Source organism: Zootoca vivipara, chromosome 2, assembly GCF_965207765.1.
Source record: "Zootoca vivipara chromosome 2, rZooViv2.hap1.1, whole genome shotgun sequence".
NCBI lineage: Eukaryota > Metazoa > Chordata > Lepidosauria > Squamata > Lacertidae > Zootoca > Zootoca vivipara.
In genome coordinates, this window is record NC_142584.1 from 21,529,807 (window position 1) to 21,556,648 (window position 26,842).

A 26,842-nucleotide genomic window follows, 5' to 3' on the forward strand; every position below is an offset into this window, starting at 1 on the left:
TTAATGGGTATTTTTAAAGCCACATAATGGGTTTTATTTAAAGTAGCACAAAGTAGTTTCTTGTGTGGGTGGAACAACTTTGACTTGCATAACGCGACTCCCCACGCCCTAAATCTGGGTCCCCACCCCCAATCCTTCAGAGCAGATTTGGGGGTGAGGTGGGCACACATGGGGGGAAAGAAATGGGAAACTTCTGTTGCCCATGCAAAAGACATTTGGCTCACACATTTATTTAACTGAATACCATACAATGCTGTTTCCCCCCTGCTTTTGATCTTTGTGTTTTATTGCTGGTTTGAGGGTTGTTGTTTTTTTTACTTCTATTACGTTGCATTTGTTCTGATGATTATGGTAAGCTGCAATGAAGCCGGTTGCAAGAGAAGGTGAAATATAAACTCCACAAACAAATAATCGCCGCTCCATCTGGTACGCAGGCTGAGACCCTACCTGCCTGTACACTGTCTCGCCAGAGTGGTGCATGCTCTAGTTATCTCCCGCTTGGACTACTGTAATGCGCTCTACGTGGGGCTACCTTTGAAGGTGACCCGGAAACTACAACAAATCCAGAATGCGGGAGCTAGACTGGTGACCGGGAGCGGCTGCCGAGACCACATAACACCAGTCTTGAAAGATCTACATTGGCTCCCAGTATGTTTCCGAGCACAATTCAAAGTGTTGGTGCTGACCTTTAAAGCCCTAAATCAGGCACCCCCAAACTTCGGCCCTCCAGATGTTTTGGACTACAATTCCCATCTTCCCCGACCACTGGTCCTGTTAGCTAGGGATCATGGGAGTTGTAGGCCAAAACATCTGGAGGGCCGCAGTTTGGGGATGCCTGCCCTAAATGGCCTCAGTCCAGTATACCTGAAGGAGCGTCTCCACCCCCATCGTTCTGCCCGGACACTGAGGTCCAGCGCCGAGGGCCTTCTGGCGGTTCCTTCGTTGAGAGGAGCCAAGTTGCAGGGAACCAGGCAGAGGGTCTTCTCGGTAGTGGCACCTGCCCTGTGGAATGCCCTCCCATCAGATGTCAAAGAGAAAAACAGCTACCAGACTTTTAGAGGACATCTGAAGGCAGCCCTGTTTAGGGAGGCTTTTAATGTTTAATCGATTATTTTATTTTTCTGTTGGAAGCCGCCCAGAGTGGCTGGGGAAACCCAGCCAGATGGGCGGGGTATAAATAATAAATTATAATAATAATAGTTATTATTATTATTACGTAAATTTCAGGCACCCCTTGCGTGAGACTGTGGGGGAGCATCTGGGATGCTGCCTCCGAGTATCATATTAATCATGCATCACTGGTGGAAGAGAAATATACATTTTGCTTTCCACGCTACCGTGAAAGGGAGGCATAATAATCACAGATCTGGGTCATACACTGGCAACTGAATGTGCAGGAAATTCCCCTCTACTTCTTCGGCATGCAAGAATGATGGCTGGGGACTTCCTGACTAGGTCCTTCTTTCCTCTCCCTTGAGATGCTATCACTTGGCCAGAAAGAAATAACGTCTAAGAGCTCACTGTGTCTGCAAAGGGTGGGTTGTTTTGCATCTTTTAAGATCTTGGTGTTCATAGAAGCTGCTGCCTGAAGGCTCCTCGAGTTTGATGGCCTAATCCCACTGGTCACCTCCTTGCCCAGCCCTGTTCACCGCAACCTCGGATAAAAAGCATCAAGTACTCTCTCTAGTCACTGGTATATATGAGTTTCTAATATCGTTCTTCCGGCAATTGCTTCCTTGCAGGGAAATGGCACTTGGGACACAACGGCCCTTATCACCCCAACTTTCGTGGTAAGGATACCATGCTATGTTCCCCCCACCCCATCTCGAAATCCAAACGTCCACTGCAGGTTTAGGCCTGGTTCTTCCTCAAGACTTGAAACTTTAGATGTGAGCTCACATGCTTGGGTTTTTCTTCGTACCAGTGCATGCCCTCAGTGTCAAGCCCTCCTAACGTCTCAAGATGAAAACGCTCTTCCTGAACTGCTAGTTTTCTATGGCTAGGGCAAAGTTTTGTATAGAGAAGCATTTGATCAGGTGAGCCCCTGGCCTTAAACCATGACTCAGATTTACTGCCTCAGTAAAAACAAGCCCTTGCGGTCTAATCTCTCAGTCACAGGGAAGAGATCAAGACTAGGTTGCATGATCCCTTCCTGGAGCAAACCCCCTTCTCAGTACTGATGCTATCTGCAGTTAAGGCGTAATAGGTCCCTTCCTTCTTTTTAATTTTTTCCCCCTCCAGAGCTTTCCTTGTGAAAACCTGCTCATTCAGAGCAAATATCAATCTATGGAAAAAACCCGAATTGATGTTTGTTCCGATTCAGCTTTAAAGATAGGATTTTTGCGGGGAAAGTTCAGATCTTTGCCTGCATGGATTGAATTGTCAGCAGTGGAACTTGGGACAGCTGTTCTGCCTGCTAGCAACACTTCTTGTTACTGCAGTGGTTGCAGATTAACTTTATACAACCAATAGTATAAACCTGTTTCCTTAAAAAAGAACCCAAAATTGCTTTCCGAGCACAACAAGTGGCCTTGCATATTCTAATACTGCGCCTTTAATTCCAGGCTTTGATTACTACCTGGGGATACCCTATAGCCATGATATGGGCTGCACTGACACACCGGGCTATAACCTCCCTCCTTGCCCAGCTTGCCCTGGGCACTCTGCAGCAATAAGGTATGATTCCTGGGGGGGTGAGCACTAGTGTCCTTGCAGACAGGCTTCCGGAGCTCAGAAGGAGCCAGATTCTGCTGGGAAATTCACAACTGGGGCATGATAGAGAGAACCACCCCCCTCTTGTTTGTCCCTCATGTTAGGTAATCAGAGGTGCCTGCAACAAAATGTTGCAGTGTGGAGCGTTCCTGTTTGAAGTTACAGCCGGCCAGGCATGCTTCCTTTCAGGATATTCCATTACATCCCCACCCCACCCCAATTTTCTGTTCTCCTTCAGCAGACACTCAGCATTCCCCTCCCCTCCTCCAAAGGCTTCTGTAAATCTACCTTTTGTGTATGGACAGGCCATTTTGGCCAAACTCCCAACGTATAGTTAGCAGAGTAAAAACTTAAACACGTTGGGGGATTCCCAGAGGCAATTGTATTTCATCCAGCAGAGCTTTACTGCTACTGAAGGCAAATGAGCATAATGGTCACAAATTCAATGCATTCAGGATTGGCACTGCCCATAAGAAATCCAGTTGCAGCAGACTTAGCTTAAACTTTCAATAACTTATAATAAAACTAAACATTGGTACCTTGGTTCTCAAACAACTTGGAACCCAAACACTGCAAACCCGGAAATAAGTGTTCCGGTTTACGAACTGTTTTCGGAAGCCGAATGGGCTCCGTTTTGAGTGTTGTGCTTCTGATTTGAGTGCCACAATTCCAGTTTGAGTGTTACGCTGAGGTTTGTCTGTTTTTGCTATTTATTTTGCATTTTTGTTTTTGTGACTTGTTTTTTGTTTTCGTGACTGTGAGGAACCCCATTCATCTACTGATTCATTGATTATGTGACTGCAGTACATTGTTTATTGCTTTCATATTATGGATCAATGGTCTCGTTAGATACTAAAATTCATGTTAAATTGCTGTTTTAGGGGTTGATTTTAAAAGTCTGGCACGGATTAATCCATTTTGCATTAGTACTTTCTATGGAAAAGCGCCTTGAATTTGGAACGCTTTGGTTTTGGAACGGATTTCCGGAACAGATTAAGTTTGAGAACCAAGGTACCACTGTATACAGAACACCACACCAGAAGAAAGAGAGAGAGAGAAAGTGAAACCCAGGCTCCTTCTGGCCTATTATTATAGACAGCATGACCTTGACAGAAAGAGATAAAAGAACCAGTTTAAAACCAGCTGTACTCAGCTTCTCTGAAGGAATAACCCAAACATCAGGACCTTCTGCTTGTTTCTTTCACACAGAGAAGCTTCCAGAACCTTCTTGAATTAATTAGAATAGGAAATATCTCTACACATCAGATCTAAGTACATCTGTACTAAGAAATGCAAACTGACATGTAAGAAACCACATTGGAAGAATGAGTTTGCTGTTTGATATGTAAGCAGCTTTCCCCAAGCTGCTGATCTCCACATGTTTTGATAGTCTACAACTCCCATCATCCCTGACCATTGGCCATGATGGGTGGGGCTGATGGGAGCTGTAGTCCAACGATGTCTGCAGAGCACCATCTAAGGCAGCAACCTTCACCACATCCTGTGACAGTGATTTTCATATATTATTTGCTGAGTGAACAAGTACTGTACTTCCTTTTTCCTGCCCTGAATTTACTGCCATTAAGCTTTGTTGAATGACCCTGAGTTCTAGTAGTATCTGTGGGTGGGTGGATATATGAGAGAGAGAGAGAGAGAGAGAGAGAGAGAGAGAGAGAGAGAGAGAGAGAGAGAGAGAGAGAATTCTCTTTATTTACTCTTACCCCACTGTTCATAATTTTATAAACCTCTGTTTCATAATAGATATCAATGAAATAAAAACTAACTAGATTTTAAAAATAGATTCTCTTGTAGCCTATTGTTGTTTAATCACACCTTTCAAAGTTCAAAAAATAAAAATAAAATAAAAAATCTTTCCCCACCCAGGAAACATCGGAAAGACTGTTATCCTGAAATAGCACTACCTCTTTTTGAAAACCTCACAATTGTCCAACAGCCTGTGAACCTAACCAGCCTGGCTGCAAAATACACAGAGAAGGCGATTCAGTTCATTCAGTATGCAAGGTGAGGACATCTCAGTTGTCAATTATCTTATTTGGATGTAACACTAAACTATGACTTAGCTGTATGAAGAGACCGGGAGCTTTTGCTAACCACAGCATTGCATTATGCCTCATTATGAGTGACTGAAACATGCCTTCCAGCCACGGTTGATGCTGTCTAATTTCACTAACTTAACAACTCTGTAGTTTACAGAGGTTTCTCCTTGATTCAAACAACTCTGTAGTTTACAGTAGGTTTCTCCTTGATTCCCCAGCAACTGGTGTTTGGAAGCATACTACCTCTGAAACCATATAAAATCGCCATCATGGATAAAGGTTATTGACAGCCTTCTCTTCCATGAATTGGTCCAATCCCATTTTTAAGCCATCCAAACTGGTGACCCTCACTACATCCTGTGGGAGCAAATTCTATGTTTTAATTCTGCACTTTGTGAAGGAGGGCATCCATTTTGTATGTCCAGAACATTCGCCTTCATTAGATACAGCTTCCTTCTCTGTATCGACTTTCTCCACCCCTTGCATAATTATCTATCATCTGTCTATCATCTGGGGACACGGGTGGCGCTGTGGGTTAAACCACAGAGCCTAGGGCTTGCTGGTCAGAAGGTCAGCGGTTCGAATCCCTGCGACGGGGTGAGCTCCCATTGCTCGGTCCCAGCTCCTGCCAACCTAGCAGTTCAAAAGCACGTCAAAGTGCAAGTAGATAAATAGGTACCGCTACAGCGGGAAGGTAAACGGCATTTCCGTGTGCTGCTCTGGTTTGCCAGAAGCGGCTTTGTCATGCTGGCCACATCACCTGGAAGCTGTATGTTGGCTCCCTCGGCCAATAATGCGAGATGAGCGCGCAACCCCAGAGTCGGTCACGACTGGACCTAATGGTCAGGGGGTCCCTTTACCTATCTATCACCTATCTATCCTCTCTCTCTCTCTCTCTCTCTCAGCGTTTCCTTCTTCCTCTCTTGTTTTTTTCTAAACCAAAAAGCCCCAAGTGTTGTGTTAAGGAGAGTTCTACTTTTCTGATCATTCTTCATCTCTACAGTATCCTTTTTGAGGCAAGGTGGCTTGAACTGTGCATAGCATTTTGAGTGCAGGTGCACCATAGCGTAACAGGAAAACAAAAGGCGTCGCAGGAAAGAAAAGCAAGCCTTCCTGCACCAAAGGGAAAGGATGATAATTGAAATGAAATGAGTTTCTGAATTTGAAAGTGTGTGTGTGTGGTTGGGGGGGCAGGGAGAAGCCAGTGGTTCTGTTGTGGTTCTGTGATTTTGGGGTCTAATTTCAATAAAGTTATTTAGCTCTGTTTTTCAAGAAAAGAGAGCTTCAGCGTTTTGTTGGGTTGTTTGTTGGTTTTTAAGGAAACCGGCACAGCTATTTTATTTATTTATGACATTTCTATTCTTCCCCTCATCCAAGTCCTGTGGGCAGTTCACTGACTTAAAATAATAACATATATATATATATATATTTAAATAATACCCAATACTTAAGGTGCCCAGAAACACCCAGGAAGCTGTATCTATATAGTAGTGTGCAGGATACAATGGGGAACAACAAAATGGACCCGAATAATTTTATTGCCGTATTTTTCGCTCCAGAAGACACACCTTTTCCCTCCCAAAAAGGAAGGGGAGAAGTTTGTGTGTCCTATGGAACGAATGCCAGAGCCAGAGCCGCACGCAGCAGGAAACCGGCTCTCAGGCTGCTTCTGTGACAGCGAGCGAGGTGAGAGGAGAGACAGAAGGGAGCCCCTTCCACTCCTCCTCCCAGCTTCCATCCTTCCTCCCCCCTCCCCTTCCTTCTCCCTTTTTTCACTCTCCTTCCTTCCTTCCTTCCTTCCTTCCTTCCTTCCTTCCTTCCTTCCTTCCTTCCTTCCTTCCTTCCTTCCTTCTCTCTTCCCTCCCTCCCTCCCTCCATTTCTCTCTCTGTCTCCTTCCTTCCCTCCTTTTCTTCCTTCTCTCTCTCTTTCACCTCCCTCCCTCCCTCTCACCCCTTTCTTCCCTCCTTCCTTCCCTCTCTCTTTCACCCCTTCCTTCCTTGTCTCTCTTTCTTTCTCTCTCTCACCCCTTCCTTCCCTCCCTCCCTCTTCCAACTTGAATAAAATATTGGGGGGGGCAGGTAAGCCCCACCTCACATACTGTATCAGCCTTTCTCAACCTGTGGGTCCACAGATGTTGTTGAACTACAACTCCCATCGCCCCTAGCTAGCAAGGCCAGAGCTCACGGATGATGGGAGTTGAAGGATGATGGGAGTTGTAGTCCAACAACATCTGGGGACCTGCAGGTTGATAACCGCTGCAATTGATCTCAAGACAAAGTGCATGCACACTATATGAATGACAGTGCCCATCAACATGGGGGGGGGGAACGACTTCCTCAAATATTTAATGGGGGCAAAGGCACCTAGGCCTCTAGGAGTTGGCTGCTATGCCTAGAACAATTAAAGAAAGAAAAATATTTTTCTTCTTCTTTTCCTCCTCTAAAAACTAGGTGCGTCCTATGCTCAGGTGCGTCTTATGGAGCGAAAAAATACGGTAATCAAAGTAGCTCAGTAAATCGCAAATCCTCATGGGAAGAGAAAGTAAGAATGCTGGGATTTAAGAAGAGCCTAGAAGTCTGTAGAAGTCTTCTAAATTGCTTTGAGCCCTGGACACTCAAAAATTTCTTAGGTGAGGTTTGGGGTTATCTGTGGGCTCTTCCAGATCTCTCTACTCGGCATTCATCATGATTTCACAAAGTTTGAGAAATTGATCATGCATTATTATTTGTTTGCAAGGAGCTTATATAATGTTGTGTTACTGTCCCACAGTTTCTAGTGCTTTTTCTGGATACTTTCCTTACTACAAAAAGACTGGTCCTGCCCCGCTCCACCACCAACAGGTTTGGTTGCACATGAGTGGCAAATCTACTTTAAGTGTGCAACCTGAATTTGCCAGTAGATAATTGAATCCCACCCGCAAAACAGCAAAAGCCTAGAAGTGTTTGTTCCTCCTAGTTTACTGTTGTGTTTTGAAGTGGACAGGATCTTAATTCTGGGAGCGCTGTATCTTTCTATCTTTAGTTCCTGAATAATAACTTTACCTTAAAAGAGATCCAGCTGTCTGTGAATTCTGGTTCCTGCTTACAGGAGGGTGATAATTAAGTTTTACTGAGAAGCACAAGGGTTAGTTTGCTTATTTTTTTCTGCAACAATTAGGATCAGGATGTTAATTATTCCTACCATATCACATCTGAGATAGGAGCTTGTGCCAGGGTCACAGATAATATTTTATATTAACCTTATGGCAGCTGCAGTGATGCCATGACCCATAGAAATAAACCATGCAAGAAGTACAGACTAGCATCCAACATCACAGGATTTGTTCCACAATTAATTACAGTATGATAATGTGAGATACGTCAAGAACAATATAGTGTATATAAAGCACTAATAGATGGGCCTTTTAAAGTTCATTTTTGACAAGAACAATAGAACAAAGTCCTGGGTATCCACTAAGTATGGCCAAGCATTACACAATTATCTATAAGCACTAGGACCCCTGGATGGTTAAGTCCAGTCAAAGGCGACTATGGGGTTGCGGGGCTCATCTCGCTTTCAGGCCAAGGAAGCCGGCGTTTGTCCACAGACAGTTTTCCGGGTCATGTGGCCAGCATGACTAAACCACTTCTGGCACAATGGAACATGAAAGCCAGAGCGCACAGAAACGCTCTGTGTTCCCGCCACAGCGGTACCTATTAATCTACTCACACTGGCATGCTTTCGAACTGCTAGGTTGGCAGCAACTGGGACAGAGCAACAGGAGCTCACCCCGTTGTGGGGATTCGAACCGCTGACCTTCCGATCGCCACCCGTGTCCCTCTGTAAGCACTAACCCATAATTCGCCAGTTGAACAATCAGCTGGGACAGTAAAGGAGGACTGTTACAATTGCCTTAATGTGCATGTTAAATGCTAGTTTCTGCTTATTTTTTTCACTATTCCTTTAATTCTGTAGAATCAAGCACCTCTGATTGACGTCTGTTAATTATCACTTTGGGCAAATAGCCCAGTCCTTATCTCTTAATAGTGTTTTGTATATCACCTTCTTCAGATGCAAGCATAGCTCACCCTCATTCTGATGTAATCCTTTATGCTTTTGCATTTGTGGAAAGAGTAGCATGAACAAAGTGAGGTCTCTTCCAGTTCCCTGGGTGTACTATGTAAACAGAACCAAGGAAGGCTGAACCATTGTTGGTGGCATTGATCCTTCCTATACCCATGCCATCAAGATCAAATCAGCAGATTTTGCCACTGACTTTGCACTGTTACAGTCATACCTGCGGGTTGTGTTGTTTCAGGATACGAACGTGGCGGAACCGGAAGTGTTTACTTCCGGGTTCCGCCACATGTGCAGAAGCGTTCTGCGTGCTTCGCGCATGCGAAGAAACACTCTATCACGCTTTCACGCATGCGCTCTATCACCACTCGAGTTGCAGACATTTCGGGGTGCAAACAGCACCCAGGAACAAATTGGGTCCGCATCCCGAGGTACCACTGTACTTAGTAGAAATGAAGGTGTGTGATACTGGGGCAGGGAAATTATAAAGTTTAGCTGTAACCTTATGTAACTGAATCAGTTGCAAGTTTTATTTTGCAAGCTGTAAAAGATTCACAGTGACTTCTAAAGGGGCAGCGATTGCTTTGATTTTGTCCTAAGCTTGAAAATGTTTAATTAGATAAAAAAATGCATACTTAGCACACTCTGTTGTCTTCTTTAGATGTTCCTCCCCTCATTGTATGGAATCAGATATTAGATTTTTGGAATGTGAAATTCTGGGCTGTGAATATGCTTAAGACTCAGTCACCTGGGAACAAGTCCCACTGAGTTCATTTAGGTTTACTTCTGAGTAGGCACACAGAGATTTCACAGTAGTCTTGTAAAACTTGTACATGCGAGGGAGGGGGGGGGTTGCTGATGTGATTGACAAAGTTCTGCATCTGAGTTGTCACAAGAAGCAAAAGTCAAGCCACACATAAAAACCTATGCTTGAACAGGATCTAACTAGTTTTTTTTTAAATCAAAACTTTGTTACATGGTTTTGAGCACCAGGATAAATGTTTGTGACCTGAAGTGATATAGCTTATTTTACTGTTACTATTTCAGAACTACTTGTACCCAAGTTAGATCAAGGTACAGGCTACTGGGTGTTGGGTTAATGAAAAAGCTTTTTAACTAATTGCAGGGATTCTCTTTAATTGGGTATCAAGAACTGGATTGATCCGGTTAATCTCTTACATAAGTCAGTGAAGCTTTTCCAGGAAACAGTTCTCTTTTGCCGTCTTGAGCAGTTAATAATAATTAATATTATTAAATATTAATTTCCAACTTGCCTGATCCGGTTTTGTTCTTCAGACTCCCAAGTAAAAACTGGGTTAATTGCCCCTGTGTGCTTTATAATTAAATAAGTTGATGACTACCTCATGATAGATAGCGAGCCTAATCCTCAGGAGAACGGACAGTTCTGGGGCGGAGACAGCAAGAAGGTGAAGCCAGCTATCATGAGTGCCCCACATTGGAATTATTTACTAAATCTTCCAAATTAATGGATTTGCCTGCCTCCCTTTTCCCTATGCGCTGTTTCTTCAAGGAACCGGGAGGGCTCAGGGCTGGAAGGAATGTGGTCACGTACAAAAATAGTCTTTCCCCTTCATTTTTCAGGTCATTGTGATTGAAAAGGGGAACATGCAGTTTGTTTATTTATTGTTCTTTTTAAAGTGGAGTGCCTTTAAATGAAAAATGAATTACTTTTTAAGGAAAGGGTGATAGGCTGTTTATGAACGTTGACTGTTCAGGGGTAATATTAAGGTTTATTTTTAAGTTAACGCATTGGGGAATATGGCAACAAAGCGAAGGCTGCGGATCTCTCATGGCTAAGTGCCTGGCAGCCTGTCTCCCTTGTTCATGAAATCAGGGAAATAATGTAGGAAGTGCTAGGAACAACTAAATTTTGAATTTGTGTATAGGAAATGGAAGGAAATTCAGGCTACAGGGTGTAAACGACTCTGCTTGGAAATGGCCAATGTTTTTTGTTTTTTTATTGTTCGTTTGTTTTTAAAATTGCAATATGTGCCGTGACTTGTAAATATTCATGTCATATATTCGTCATATATGCGGTGGAAGACTTGATACGGTGCAAGATGGAAATGATGGGAAAGATATATTACATGGCACCGCGAGTCCGTTTGGGAACTGTGAGATTGTTTGTTCTTAACGTCCAAGAGTTTATACACGCACAAATACGCAAATGCACACGCACTTGCTGTAATCTTGTTCCTCTTCCCCATTTGTCATCCTGCCCTTTTCCCTTTGGAGGGCCCTGAGGAAGGACAGGCCTTGTTAGAGGAGACAAATATAGCTGTAAACAAGAAAACAGGACATGTTCTCTGGCAATTTAAAAATAACCTAGCCTAGGTTATAATTGCCCAGGCTTCCCCCAAATTCTGCGTGGGAATGTTGAAGCCACCTGGAATTCGCAAAGCGATTTCCTTTTATGTGATTAAAGCTGCAATCCTATACACACTTGCCTGGAAGTGCTTAGCTGCCAAGTATCCCGTTTTTCGGGGAAACCCCCAGATTTTAATCCGTTTCCCGCTGTTCTCCTGAATGGAGAAAAATCCCGGAAATCCCCCGGATTTCCTACCTGCCAGAGAGCCTCCATTTTGGGTGCCGCTCTTCCAACGTGTGGGCAGTGGAAATCGGGCAAAGCGGCACCGGAAGTCGTTTCTACGCATGCCTGACGATCATTTTGGTGGTGGCCGCAAGGCGGCGTCTGCCACCAAGATGGCCACCGCCATGCGGCCACCACCAAGATGGCCGCCGGGCATGCGTAGAAGCGACTTCCGATGCCGCTCTGCCCGATTTCCAGTGCCCACACATGGGAAGAGCGGCCCCGGAAGTTGCTTCTACGCAATGTCTGGTGCCGCGCCACTGCCGATCCCACATTTTTCAGCGGGAGACTTGGCAGGTGTGCTGGAAGTACACGGCATGGGACGCTGTGTATCCAGCATCTGTGCCTACCCAGAATCGGCTCCAGTGCGTCCCCCCAGCTCACCGAAGCGGATTTTGAGGGCGCTTGGATGGTGCGGTTAGAAAGCAAAGTCCCATTATGCAAGCAGAAGCCTGTTCCATTTGTGCAATGGTAACACTGGGATGCAGCCCAGTCAGCGGGACTTGAACTGCCGTCCTTCTGATAGGCAAGCCCTAGGCTCTGTGGTTTAACCCACAGCGCCACCCTCATCCCTTATAGAGTTGGAAAGGACCACAAAACAATCTAGTCCAACCCCCTGCAGTGCAGGGATCTTCCCAATGTGGGGCAGGAACCCTGAGATTAAGAGTCTCATGCTCTACTAACTGAGCCCGATCTGGCCAGCAACAGCTGTTAACATTTTGTCTTGGCAGGGCTGCAGTTTTTAACCTTGCTGTTTTCATCACAATGGAACTTGCATAGCACTTGCTTAGGAAAGTGTGCCATTACACATGTGCAGAGTGCCATTATCTCCTCCTCTTTATAAACATACAACCTACAGTAATGGACAGGGAAGGAGCTTCCATGTAAGAGGGCCCAATTTTTATTTCCAGACAGGGTGGACTTGATTTAAATCAAATCGATTTAAATCACGATTCAAATCACTATTTAAATCACTAGTCAGTAAGACTTGATTTGAATGACCAGTCAGTAAGACTTGGTTTAAATCTTTTTATATATATACAGAAAGACTCATTCTTGCTGGTATAATCTTAATATTTACAACCAGAGGAAGGTTTCATTTTGGAATAATAAATTTTCAGAGTAGTTTTTACAGTTATATCAAAAATTACTGATTTGGTTATACTATTAGAAATACATAGACAGATAATTATGAAATTACTGTGAGGTTTAATAAGTTAACTGTTTATATTTGGACAACTTTTCTGCTGTAGTTTATTGGACGGAGAAAAATTAGCATTTCCTTAATAACAATTTAAATAATTTATTTAACTAAAGCAATAACATTATAACATATGTATCCATGTTTGTTAACTGATGTGGTTAAATGGTTTAAAAAACAAAAACAAACCTTAGACTGAGTCTAAGGTTTCATTTCACACATGAAAAACTTAAAACAAATTCTTATTTCCTGATGAATAGCCTTTGGACTATAATGTAACTTAAATAGAAAACTATCTTTAGAAAGAATTTTCCTCCAAAAACATTTTATTTTAAAAATCTTATTTAAATCAAAAAAATCCAATTTAAATTAAAAAAACTGATTTTTTTAAATCATTGATTTTTATCCACCCTGTTTCCAGACAAGATTGACTCCATACCTCTTAAAGGAGGGGGGGGGGGAAGCCATACCACTTTAATTATTTGGAAGAGCCCACTTAACACATTGGAAAAAGAGAGAGATTTGCACCTGCGAAGATGCATGTATGGATTTAAAAATAATGACTATACTTTAAATGGTATGATCAGGTTTGTTGAGAAGTAATGTGCAAAGAAGTTCATTAGCAGTGCAGTGTTGGGGTCAAGGCCTTTTGAGAAGGAAATTGCAATGGAAGGCGGACAGCGCCCAAGCTCTGCTTCATCCAGTTGCAACAAGAGACAAAACAGTTGGCGGTGTCGGAGAGAACCCGTTGTCTGCATATCACTTCAGGGAAATAAAAAGCTAATGCAATTAGGAACTAGGTTGTGGGAGAGGAAATGACTGCTGTCAGCTTTTTTTGAGCCACTCACTCAGGGCGGAGGCTTGTGCTGTGCACATAGGCCTCAAATCTCCAAAGAGGCACTTAGCAACAGGGGAGGAAAAAGTAAACAGAAGAAACCTAGGATGTGTCAACAGAAAATTGGATTATCTGCTCATAACAGGAAAGAGCAATGCCACTTCCAAAGTTTGGGGTCCTTCCCCCTCACCCAATTTTCTGCAGATGCTAGAATCGAAGTGCGGTGGTTGGGCTGGTCGGAGCCACCTTTTGAGTAAATTCACTGGCTGCTTTGCATCATTAGTATCTTTAGTCTGCAAATGCAGAAGCCAACAACACATTTGTTGCGCTCTTTGGAAATTTGTACTGAAATAGTGCTGTTTAAAGAAACTGGGTTTTGAGAATGGACAATTGGGTGAGAGATTGGGGTGGGAGTTTGGTCACATTGATGTGGTGCTTGGGAATCACTGAGTTCAGATGTTTTTTTTGCTCATTTGATTGGCTTAGATTGAGGCATTAAACCTCCCTCCCTCCCTCCCTCCCTCTGCCCTCTCCATTACCCAAATACAGGCCATTTTAAAACATTAAGACTTCCTCGCAGGGGTGTCGCCTGCACTAATAAGAGCATGGTTCTGAACGGACTGCTACATTGTCGGCCTTTCGTTTCCAGCAGGAAGAGGGGCTAATGATCATTTTATATTTTTATTTTCTAAATTGATGCGTTGCAAAAATGGTTTGCAGCACAGAATGTGCCAGGTCAGTTGTTTTCCTGGCTCACATCCAGGGTGCACCTGCCTTGTGGACTGCACTAATACACCACAGAACCATTCTTAAGGTACTAAAGCAGAAGAGAACTTTGCTTATACAGATAGCTCCAAAGGTCAGTACTTGAGGCAGGTACAGCGATTCTTCCGGAGGAGATTACCTTGCAGTTAAGTACCTTTTCTTAGGAGCTAAGAGCTGGCACACTTAGATTTTTGCTCCTTTGGACGCATCTGCTGCTCACAAGAGTCTTGATTTGGACTCTTTGAACCCTCTCTTTGAACCCATTCCACCTTATCCTTATCACATAATTTCAACTGACTTGCATCTTTATTGATGTTTAAACTTGCTCTGATTAGCTGCCCTGGGCGTGTTTATGAGGCTGCTGAACTAAAGGGATTGAACATCTCCTGTGGTTTATAAAACGTGCCTTTAAGAATGGCTCCTGGACCAGAGGGAAAGGGAGAAGCCGAGGATATGTAACCCTCTTCAGGTGTTCCGTAAGTGTGTTAACTCAACATCCATGATCTGGTCTTTGTTCTCATCACCCTCTGTTAAGTTGGAGGGCGACTTTCTTAAATGGGGACTGGGGAGCCTTCTGAGCTCCTGAAGAACCATGAAGGCGGTGGAGCTAGAACCTTATCAGAGTTTGAGGACTTTTGCCAAGGTTCTAAAATGTGCAGGGAGCCACATGAGTTTGGAGGCTCTCTACTTCTGACGGTCACCCTCCAACTTGCAGAGGGCGATAAGAGTGACGTATTTTTTAGCATGCTTGCAGAACACCTGGAGAGGGCTTGTGCGTCATGCAACTCAAATTTCTGTTTGCTTGTTTAACCTGTGATACATATCTCACCTTTCTACACAGAAGTATACTCAAGGTAGCTACAGAAAGAAGTTGCTACCGGGCATGAGTAGGGCTGGGCGCTATCTGGTTTTCAACATTGTGATATATCGTCAGCTAAACATCACGATATACCGATATATCACAATGTCTGAAATAAGCTATGTAGAGTCATCGGCTGGCTTCACTTTTCTTCCCACATTGTGATTTTTGCATAGCGCGCGCACACACACACACACACCATGATTTGCAATATATTGCCAGGTCAGAAGCTATGAAACAGATATTGTATGAACTTCAAACCGGTTTTGGACGATATATTGATATATCGCCCAGCCCTAGGCATGAGCCTTGGTTGCATCTGTGAAACACAGGGAAACCTCTTTTGCCTGTAGTATCTATGAATGTTCAGTGCAGTTTGGTTTCTTTGCAGCATGAGGGGGAGGACCTGGGTCGGTCTGCAAAGAATCACTTTCCCATGTTGTCCTTTGACCCACAAAAGCAAGCGTTTAAACCAAAGTCGCACGAAGTCAAGTCGTAATACGAAATGATTTGTTCCTCTTACGGAATTACTATTCTTCTGCTCCAGGTTTACCCCTTGCCCAATGATCCTTCCAGGCTAATTTCCTGGTTGCGGGGTGTGTCTTCTCTTCATCTCGCCCACTCCCAGGTCCATCAGTTTATTTCCAGTGGTGTGGAACACAGCAGACTCCAGTTCCTGATGTAATTTCTCCTCCTTTCACCTTAATCTCATTCCTCCCGTACTTCTTGCTAGGAATAACTACTATCCCTTCTTTCCTTGCTAAGGATATGTGCCGTGCTGTGCTTGATAAAGGGGGGCTCAGCAACTGTTTCTGTGGGTGAAAACAGACATTGTTATTCTCAATCATGGAGCCATCTGCAACTGTCATTCCCAAACTGAGTACACTTGCCAGGGTGTGGGTGGGAGAGAGAGAGAGAGAGAGAGAGAGAGAGAGAGAGAGAGAGAGAGAGAGAGAGAGAGAGAGAGAGAATCACCAGAGTGTCATGCAGAATTACCTAATGGAACAAAGGATCCTATGAGGCTCTGGGAGTGACTCCTTTCATTTAACCCTAGGGTCAGCAAACTTTTTCAGCAGGGGGCCGGTCCACTGTCCCTCAGACCTTGTGGGGGGCCGGACTATTTTTTGGGGGGGGGAGGGGAAATGAACGAATTCCTATGCCCCACAAATAACCCAGAGATGCATTTTAAATAAAAGGACACATTCTACTCATGTAAAAACACCAGGCAGGCCCCGCAAATAACCCAGAGATGCATTTCAAATAAAAGGACACATTCTACTCATGTAAATACACCAGGCAGGCCCCACAAATAACCCAGAGATGCATTTCAAATAAAAGGACACATTCTACTCATGTAAAAACATGCTGATTCCTGGACCATCTGCGGGCCGGATTGAGAAGGCGATTGGGCTGCATCCAGCCCCCGGGCCTTAGTTTGGGAACCCTTGATTTAACCTCTGCAGCTAGGCAGTTCTTCTGTTCCTTGTCACTGGGAGTGATTGACCGCATTGTACGTGATGCCAAAATGACCTGTCCTCAAAGGAGGTCACCCATTGCATCCCTGCCTGAGTCCCTGCTCTGAGTGTGCCTACTTCCAGAGCTTTGTGGTGCAAGAGTGAATTGTGCGTCCTGTTTTAATTCAAGGGGAGGGGGGTGGATAGTGTGCTTTAGTGGCCAGGCCTTTTGGCAACACCAACCTATGCCAGTTTAAGGTAGCCCCGGTCTCTGCAAGAACCCCTTCCCAGGCACTTTGGAGGCACTGGAGGTTCAAGCCACCCAATGCTTCTTTCACTGCATCCTGCCACTGAGAGTATACGTTCTCCAACCCTGTGCCTGTGTCCACACGGTGCCAGGCCTCTATAGTTCTTCTTCTTTTAATGAAAAGGATGCCTGCATCATTTGCCTTAAGAGTGTTGATGTCAGACCTGTCCTTAAGGCATCTCCCTGTTAAATCTGATTTAGGGGGGGGGGGAATTCTCCACATGGGAAATATGAAGGAAGGAATACTTTTCGTCACCAGATTTGCAGCTGTATACTGAATGTACATCCAAGAATTTGCACTATGCAGGTTATATAATGGTTTAAGAACAGCTTAGTTTATGAACAACTTGGATTAAGAACGCTGCAAACCCGAAAGTAGGTGTTTTGGTTTGTGAAATTTGCCTTGGAAGCAGAAGCTGTTCCGCTTCCTGTTGAGTGTGTTCCATTTGTAAATTGAGTCCCCCGCTGCTATGGGAAAGCACACCTTGGTTTAAGAACACTTTGGTTTAAGAGCGGACTTCCGGAACGGATTAAGTTCGTAAACCAAGGTATCACTGTACTGACACCACCTGAATCAATGTTTGTGTTGTTACTGAAGCTGCATTGTTGCATGAATCTCTGGTGTTGTTTGATTCCTAAATCAAGGGATACACTGCCCACTCCTCCCCTTCTATTGCCCGACAACAGTGCAGGTGTGGCCTAAATTGGTGATTTTCAAACTCGTGGTTTGGGTTCCTCGGTGAGAATATCAGTAGTGGCTGACAAGTTTTCCTGACCAGCACTTCCCTTGCAATGCACAGTTACAGAAAAGTATTGATTACATTCTGAATAGCACTCTTAGTTTACTTGGGGACAATGGTGAGGCTCAGCTAGCGTTCTGCATGAACTGACAGTGGTTCTTAGAACGTGGCTTAGCTTCCTCTGCAACAAGCAGTCTGGGGACATCTTTGGTGGACGTGACGAGGTCCCCTGTTTGGTTTGAAAAACACAGACTTAAATAAGCAGAACCACTTCAATTTTGGAGAAAGAACCTCTTAAAATTTCAGGCCAGCTGAGTGGAAAGATGTTATATTATGATGGCCGTAGTAATAGACTGTTGGGCAGCCGTGCGGCCTCCATTCTGACCAAGTCATGCCTTCCTCCATTTAATTCACCAGTGTGCCTTTCTGTGTTTTATCTCTAGCCGGAGTGGACACCCATTCTTCCTATATATCGCCCTGGCTCATATGCATGTGCCTTTGACGTTGGCTGAGCCAACATGGGACCTGCCTGGACAAGATCCATACGGAGCAAACCTGAGGGAGATGGATGCCCTGGTGGGACGAATAAAAAACAAAGTTGACAGCACCGTGAAGGAAAACACACTCCTCTGGTTCACAGGTGAAGCGATACAGTCACTGTAACAAAGGTGGCTTAGGCGGCTGGTTTTAGGGGGAATGTTATGAGGCTTTCTTTGGCTTCAGCCGCGCTAACTTAATAAATGGGGATGTACAACACCGTGCCTTGTTCCAGCAGAATGCTAAATGGCATAGTTGTGGCGTGTTGGCCTTGGATTCAAATTGTCTCTCAGCCATTAAGCTCAAAGGAGACCTTGAGCTAGTTATTATCCCCGAGCCTTATTTACCTCACACAGTAGTCTTATGGGAAACTAGGGGGAGGGGAAAGAATCTGTCAACAAATAATCATAAAAAAGAAGAAAAATAACATTTGGATAGGGGAGATTTTAGTAAGGATGTCATGGCGGTTCTCACAACCCAGGAAAAGAACTTCAGGGTCTCATAAAAAGAGAGGTGAACTTTTAAAGATTCGCCCCCTCCACCCTGCGACAAGTTCTCCTGCACAGATCTTCTTCTGCACAAATTGAAATCTGAGTGGATGAAGAATTGCTGTCTTCCCTGACTGGCAGAGGCTTGGCATTACCCTGAGTAAAGACTTTGTCAGCCAGGGATTTTGAAGGGTTTTTTGGCAGCTGCAGACTATATTGTTTCTGTTGCCAAAGCCCCCCCACAAGCTTCTTGAAAATTGGCCCAGAGCAACATAAAGGAGCTACGTCACACACCACTGTGTTGCATAGACCTGGTTTCAAGAGGTGTGGGGCCAACACTGGAAGCTGATGGGGAAATTGTTCTTTCGGGAGGAGCCTTTGGCCCCCCCCCATCCATTCGCCAATGGCTGCCATTCATTTCTGTAGGGGAAGAAAAAGCATCCCTCAGTTGGTTTAAAAATAAATACCTGACATCTTCAAATCTCTCTCCCCACCCCTCGCGAAGAACCTGGGTAATTTCCAAGTCGATCTGAGGGGAGCTTTGAAAAACTCTAATAAAGAGTGCTTTCTTGTATTGCTCTTTATAAATTGTATAACACTCCATCAGGGGCTGCCAATGTTTTGGGGCCCATAAGCCTATCTGTAAACCAGATTGAACCCTATAATCTGTTGCCTGTAATAGAATGCTTCTTTCAAGCCTCATTTCATCAGTGGGGTAAGGAGGGGACCTTTCAGGCAATAAAGGAAGGCCCACTTTCCCTGCATTGCAGCTCTACAATTCTGTGATTCCACATCAGGCTTGGCCAACCTAGTGCCCTCTAGATGTTTTGACCCACAACTCCCATCAGCCCCAGCTAGCCTCAGGTGGCAGAGAAGGGACTGTCAGTGACATTCAGTTTGATTAATTGGTCGGAATAGCCTACTCATGCCTTGCCTCTGCACATTACATTCTGTTCTTAAAAATATTTCCTCAAGTGCTGTGTCCCGTTCTTGTGTGAGGCTACTCATGGTCGCCCATCCAAGGACCTGGCCAAGTCTGCAACTGCTTAGCTTCAATAATGCTGGAGGAACAGGTACATACCGTGTTTCCCCCTTTTTAAGACACCAACTTATTCTTTTTTTTACTCAAAAACACACATGGTGTCTTATTTTCAGGGGATGTCTTGTACCTTAAGGCCTCCTCGGAGGGGCCAGGCAGCTGGCTCGGGGTGCTGCTGGGCGCTCTGTGCGGCGCTGCAGCAGCAGCCGGTTCCAGGCACCAAGGCAGCAGGCCGCTGGCTCAGCGCTCCGCCCGGCGCTGCTGGGCGTTCCTCTCTGCAGCTGCCGATTCCGGTGGCGGGGCGGCAGGCAAATAAATAAATAAATAAAGAGGCCAGGCCGCTGCGCTCCGCCCAGCGCTGCAGGGCGCTCCGAGCACTCGGCGCTGCGGAGCGCTCCGCTCTGCAGCTGCCGGTTTCGGCGGCGGGGCGGCAGGCAAAAAAGAAAAAAAAGAGGCCAGGTCGCTGTGCTCCGCCCGGCGCTGCGGAGCGCTGAGCCAGCGGCCTGCTGCCTTGGTGCCTGGAACCGGCTGCTGCTGCAGAATCCTAGTCACTCGCAGAATCCGGGAGTGGACGTTTCCTGTTGCGTGACCAGCATAAGAGCTTAGGCACCCCGAAACGCCTCCTCCCGACCTTATGTTTAGTGGCGCGCCTTAATTCGGGCGCCGGAAGGGGCTGCCTGCTCCCCTCCACCTGTTGGTCAAGGCGGTGCAAGGGCTCTCCAACATCGCTGAGCTTTGCCTCCTCCATCCCGCTAACTTCCTCATTCCTCCCACCTGACTCACTGCTGCTGCTCTCACTGGGCGAAGTGCTGGTCAACAGGACAGGGGGAGGTTCCCTGTCGGAAGGACCCCTGACACCAAGTTTTAACATTTTCAACTCCCTTCCCCCTCTTTCTGCAGTTCCTTACATTTATTTTCGTCCTTCCCTGCATACTCCAAATTGCCTTAACTTATTCTTTTAGTCGTCTATATTCATATATATTTTTAAAACTGCAGGCTTTTACAATAATCCTGCCAATGTCTTGATTTGTTTACAGTTTGTAAATACTCAGTAAACCACTTCCATTCCTTTCTAAAAAGTTTGTTGTCTTTCAAATAATTATCTTTATATAGATTTATATTATTTGCTGTTAACCATGCGCCTAAATACGTAACCTTCTTTTCAGTCTTTAGCCCTGGCATATTTTGTAATTTATTTTTACTCTCATCAATCATGGTTTGTTTTTTTACCAGGAGCCTGGTATTTTACCTTTATTAATTTTAGGACCTGCTATTTCTCCAAAATAATTGATCTCTTCTAATGCTTTTGGAATTGGCTCTGTTGGTTCCTCTACAGATATCACCACACCATCTGCAAATGCTTTTAATTTGTATTGTCTCTGTCCCACCCACATTCCTTTAATTTATTGATTACACATTATTCTTTGCACCAAAACTTCTAAAACTAATATGAAGGTGACAGCATACAACCTTGTCTGGTGCCTTTAGTTATCTTACAATTCTCAGTCGATAAGTTAATTACTATCAATTTTGCTGATTGTTCTGTATCCTTTGTAACCTTTAAATAAAGAATCCAGAGGCCCGCTGCCGCTACACAGGAGACGGATTAAAGAAAAGAAAATACAAAATTGGTCCCATCCTGTAGCTTGACCAGTGGCAGCTAGGAATGGCTAGGAGCTAGGTGGAGTCACAGATCTCAAAAACATGTAGACTCGTGCAAGGTGGCCAGCTTCTGTTTTGACTTAAATGTTTGTTTTGGGCTTCTGAAAGACCTACATTGGCTCCCAGTACGTTTCCGAGCACAATTCAAAGTGTTGGTGTTGACCTTTAAAGCCCTAAACGGCCTCGGTCCGGTATACCTGAAGGAGCGTCTCCACCCCCATTGTTCTGCCCGGACACTGAGGTCCAGCGCCGAGGGCCTTCTGGCGGTTCCCTCGCTACGAGAAGCTAAGTTACAGGGAACCAGGCAGAGGGCCTTCTCGGTAGTGGCACCCACCCTGTGGAATGCCCTCCCACTAGAGGTCAAAGAGAACAACAATTACCAGACCTTTAGAAGGCATCTCAAGGCAGCCCTGTTTAGGGAAGCTTTTAATGTTTGATGGATTTCTGTATTTTAGTGTTTTGTTGGAAGCCGCCCAGAGTAGCTGGGGGAACCCGGCCAGATGGGCGGGGTATAAATAATAAATTATTATTATTATTATTATTATTATTATTGGAAGTATGCAAAGGCACGGAGCAGGTGTGGGGAGCAGTGGCCCACAATGGCACCCACCTGAGAGGTGCCGGAAATGCGCTCTGGCTGAAAAAGGGTACCAGCCCATTTAGAAGCAAACAAACAAGCCATTTGCCAGCAATTAAAGCCTCCCTTTTGCTCTGGTGTTTTCTGAATGTTCTTGTGACTCTTGCTTCTTCTTCTTTTTTTTTAGCTCGGTATAAGCCATTATATTAGTAACAATATTAAAAGGAAGCTTATTGTACTGTCCATAATCATTCTTTGTAAGTAGCTTTCTTAACATATTAAGGTTCATTTGAAGGGGTGGGATGGGGAACAGAAGCATGCTCTATTAACTTTCTTGCAAGCTCTCCTTGTTTTGAATTTAAAAGGCTTTCCCGTTCTGTTTTTCAAACAAGGAGTTTTCTTTCCCTCCTAGGAGATAACGGGCCTTGGGCTGAGAAGTGTGACTATGCGGGCAGCGTCGGTCCCTACACGGGGAGATGGCAAACAAGAAGAGGTAACTGCTGCCACTCATTCGTTTCTAAGGCTTGTTTGGCTCTTCCGCAGCACCTGTGCAGAAATCAGGGTCTTGTTTTCTATAAGCTCCCTAATCAAAATTCAGGCAAAAAGCTGGAAGGGAAGTTAGGCTGTATCCTCTGTTTCAGATCGATAGCACTGACCTCGTCCTTCTTCACTGGCTGTAGCACCCTTGCCATGGAAGACTTAGATCAGGGCCCCCCAACATTTTTGGGTTGGGGCACGTTTGGAAGTTGAAGAAATTGTTACAGGCACCATAAAGTACCCATTTCACAGAATACAAACTGGTGCATGCCCTCTGACGTTTATCAGATGGAAATAGGGACGTCCTACTCAATAATAGTAGTAGTAGTAGTAGTAATGATGATGATGATGATGTTATTATTTATACCCCACCCATCTGACTGGGTTGCCCCAGCCACTCTGAGAGGCTTCCAACATATAAGAAAACATAATAAAACATTGAACATTTATAAACTTCGCTTTACAAGGCTGCCTTCAGACGTCTTCTAAAGGTTGTATAGTTATTTATCTCCTTGACACCAGGGCCGCAAAACTCCATACCCTCCAACATTTCCCTGATGAAAATAGAGACATCTAAGGAAAAGCGGGACATTCCGGGATCAAATCAGAAACTGGGATGGCGTCTGTCTCTGGAAAATAGGGACACTTGGAGGGTCTGCTGGTGCTGCTCAAGTAGCAAAATGTACGCACCCAAAGCCAGACAAAACAAAGTGCTCCTCCACCCTAAACAACCAACTGGAACATCAGAAAGTGCCTTTTACTTATATACATGTTTGAGCTATCTTGGACTTTCAGATTTGCTCATACAACATTGAACACAGTTTTTCAAGTGCTTGCCGGTGGATTCATAGAAGAGGAAATTTTCCCGTATTCTCACTGTCCCTGCGGTTACTGGGGATAGTTCCCACTTGAGAGGAGTCCTTGGACTCGATAATAATTTCAGTGTTCCCAGTTTTAACTTTGATGTACTAGCCAAAGTTCAAATTTTGATGGACAAGTGCCCTCTTAGCGGGGATTATCTTTAAAATAGCATCACTTGTTTACAGAGAGATAAATACCCAAATATGTTTATTATCAGTTTGTAAATCGCTAGGAGAGATACTGACAGTCTCTCTCTCTCATTCTCTGCAAAGCAGCACTGGAGATGTGATCTGGATTTATTTTGAAGTGGCCCGCTTTTTCTCATGGGTTCAAAGTTTGTTAATGCATTGTGGAGCTTGGTTTCTTTCCTTACCCTTTTTATGCCATGTAGTGGGCAGATATTGGGACCCTGTTGTTATATATAAGGAACGCTGGTGAAAGTGATCTCCTGCCATCATTTTTTTTATTTCATTAGGAGAATAGGATCCATGCCCTGCTTTGTCCTGAAATGACAGCCATGCAGTGTTTCCGAGCGCAATTCAAAGTGTTGGTGCTGACCTTTAAAGCCCTAAATGGCCTCGGTCCAGTATACCTGAAGGAGCATCTCCACCTCCATCATTCTGCCCGGACACTGAGGTCCAGCACCGAGGGCCTTCTGGCGGTTCCCTCGTTGCGAGAAGCCAAGTTGCAGGGAACTAGGCAGAGGGCCTTCTCGGTGGTGGCGCCTGCCCTGTGGAACACCCTCCCAACAGATGTCAAAGAGGAAAACAACTACCAGACTTTTAGAAGACATCTGAAGGCAGCCGTGTTCAGGGAGGCTTTTAATGTTTAATAAATTACTGTGTTTTATTTTTCTGTTGGAAGCCGCCCAGAGTGGCTGGGGAAACCCAGCCAGATGGGTGGGGTATAAATAATAAATTATTATTATTATTATTATTATTATTATTATTATTATTATTATGGCCTTTTCCGCTAGGGAGGAGGTTTTGATGAGTCAGTCCTAAATGAGGCACATGCAAGATACCTCTGTACTATGTCACCCATATTGGAAACATCTGGGAATCAGTGTTAGGAAATTATGAGACCAGTTGGAAGAGGAGAGCACACACAAATTGGATTCCTACACATTGGAATTCAGCATCGTGCTGAGTAGATCACTCCATAAGCATTTCTGCTTGTCTACTGGAGTGATACCCCTCTCCTTTCCCCATACACTGTTCTGGTGTTTCTCCTGCCCTTCCCAAAAAAGATTAGAGAGGGACGCAGGGTGCACAGGGGTGAGGGATGAGAGGAGGAGGAAAGTCTTGCCGTCCTAGCGGGTCTTGTTGTGCTGGCTCTCACAAGTGCAACAACTGGGTTCATTAATCTGGCCCTTCTTTATTTGTTTAAAGCTTTTATGTGTTGCTTAATAGGCCAAAAATCTCTTATAATAATAATAATAATAATATATTATTTATACCCCGCCCATCTGGCTGGGTTTCCCCAGCCACTCTGGGCGGCTACCAACAGAAAAATAAAATACAATAATGGATTAAACATTTAAAGCCTCCCTGAACACGGCTGCCTTCAGATGTCTTCTAAAAGTCTGGTAGTTGTTTTCCTCTTTGACATCTGTTGGGAGGGCGTTCCACAGGGTGGGCGCCACCACCGAGAAGGCCCTCTGCCTGGTTCCCTGCAACTTGGCTTCTCACAACGAGGGAACCGCCAGAAGGCCCTCGGCACTGGACCTCAGTGTCCGGGCAGAATGATGGAGTTGTAGACGCTCCTTCAGGTATACTGGACCGAGGCCATTTAGGGCTTTAAAGGTCAGCACCAACACTTTGAACTGTGCTCAGAAACGTACTGGGAGCCAATGTAGATCTTTCAGTGTTAAGAAGTTGCTAATCTCTAATTTAAGAAGTTGCTAATCTCTTAATTAGTAACAGTAGTGATTTCCCTCCGATAGCAGCTTTGGGAAACTGGGATTTTTACTGGGATCAATTACAACTGTGCTGTGAGCTCATCAAAAATGCCCCAAAACTAACTAGCAGCCTGCAGTGCTGACCGAGTCCGATCGGTGGAATTTATGCTCTCTGACAGAATACAGAGGCTCCAAGGTGTTCACTTCGGCGCCACTCTGCCTGCTTGTTCCATTTATCTGTATTTGGTTTCACTGAAACGTTAGTTTATTTTCTAAGAGGTGCCAAGTTCCCCAAGAGGCTCCCTTCGTTTTTCATGCCTTTGAAAACATCTCTCTCATTGTAAAGATCACTCTGATCAGATCCGCATCTGTGTGTCTCTTTTGCATTGGTGGGGTTATTTATGTTGAGGTAGGCAGGAGGCCACACCGTGAAGTAGCTCATTCCTGCTTCTAGTACAGTGTGTGTGTATGTGTGTGTGTGTGTGTGTGTGTGTGTGTAAAGTCATATTTCCCCTATTGCACTTTGGGAGCAGCAGCAGCAGCAGCTATTTCCACATATGTTTCCTGTCCGTTTCCAAATATAGAAAGGAATGGTCTGACATTTATGATAAAAAGCTGCCGCAGAACTCACAGTCCCAGGGCTTTGCTGTCTTCATTTAAAATCCCTTCCCTACTTCTAAAACTTCCTCTCTGGCCATACGACTTAACTTCTCATCTATTTCTGGAAATTAGTTAGCCAGTTTGCATCTCGATAAGAGCCATATTTCAACCCGGCATCTCACTATATCACAAGGGTAAAGAACCTCTGCATGATATTGGATCCCAGTTCCATCAGCCCCACCCCATGCTGTCCAGTGGCCAAGGAATGATGGGATTTGTAGTCCGGCAACATTAGTTGTTCCTTCTTTACACATTATAAGATATATCACATCTTCAAACTGGGCCTAACATGTGCTGCCACAAGATGTGACGGCCAATAGCTCAGAGGGCTTTAAAGTAGATTAAATAAATTCACGGCGGATTATGGTATTAATGGTTGTTAGTCATAATGGCTAGATGGAAGCTCCAGATTCAAAGGAAGCATACTACTGAAAGCCTGATGTTGGAAGTCTGGAACCAACAACAGGAGAGGGCTGTAGTCTTCCTGTCCTGCTTCCCAGAACCATGGGGTGGACTATAGATGAGTGGTAGAACACATGCTTGGCATGCCCAAGGTCCCAGGTTCAATCCCCAGCACCTCCAGGTAAAATTGGGAAAAGCTGAAATTCTGGAGAGGGGAGGAAAGGTGTTTTGCGTTGCAAATCCCATCAGCCCCAGCCAGTGGGGCACATGGTCAGGGATGGTGGGAGTTATAATTGCCTGACCCCGGAAGCGGGGGAGAAAGTGTCTGAGGACAGCCATGGTGATTGGGTATGGGCGAAGATGGTCAGTTAGTGTAAGGTCTCCAGAAATGTTATATGGATGATTGGCTTCCCAAATTGACCAGACGAAATCTCAGGCAATTGTACATATTATAAAACAGATTTATTAAAACATTTATTGCAATAAATGGTGGCAGTGAGAATGAGTTTCTCATTCTGCCTGACCCGTGGGCATACACAGAGTGCTTTTATACCTTTTTGACAGAGTGAAGATCAGCCTTT

General features: G+C 44.7%; 1 protein-coding gene across 16 annotated transcripts in view; it reads left to right on the forward strand.

Annotated features, from left to right (window-relative positions):
* Positions 1-26,842, forward strand: part of ARSG (arylsulfatase G) — a 115,928-nt gene that overhangs the window by 42,943 nt on the left and 46,143 nt on the right. For 14 of the 16 annotated variants that reach the window (XR_015947992.1, XR_015947999.1, XR_009557209.2 and 11 more), the window contains 5 exons: positions 1,743-1,790; positions 2,565-2,676; positions 4,597-4,734; positions 18,042-18,238; positions 22,314-22,394. Coding sequence is in view for 6 of the 16 variants with exons in the window: in XM_088661408.1 (XP_088517534.1) it covers positions 1,743-1,790; positions 2,565-2,676; positions 4,597-4,734; positions 18,042-18,238; positions 22,314-22,394 (576 nt within the window). In the remaining 10 variants the exon portion in view is untranslated. The remainder of the gene's footprint in view (positions 1-1,742; positions 1,791-2,564; positions 2,677-4,596; positions 4,735-18,041; positions 18,239-22,313; positions 22,395-26,842) is intronic. The other 2 variants (XR_015947995.1, XR_015947996.1) reach the window with 1 other exon arrangement.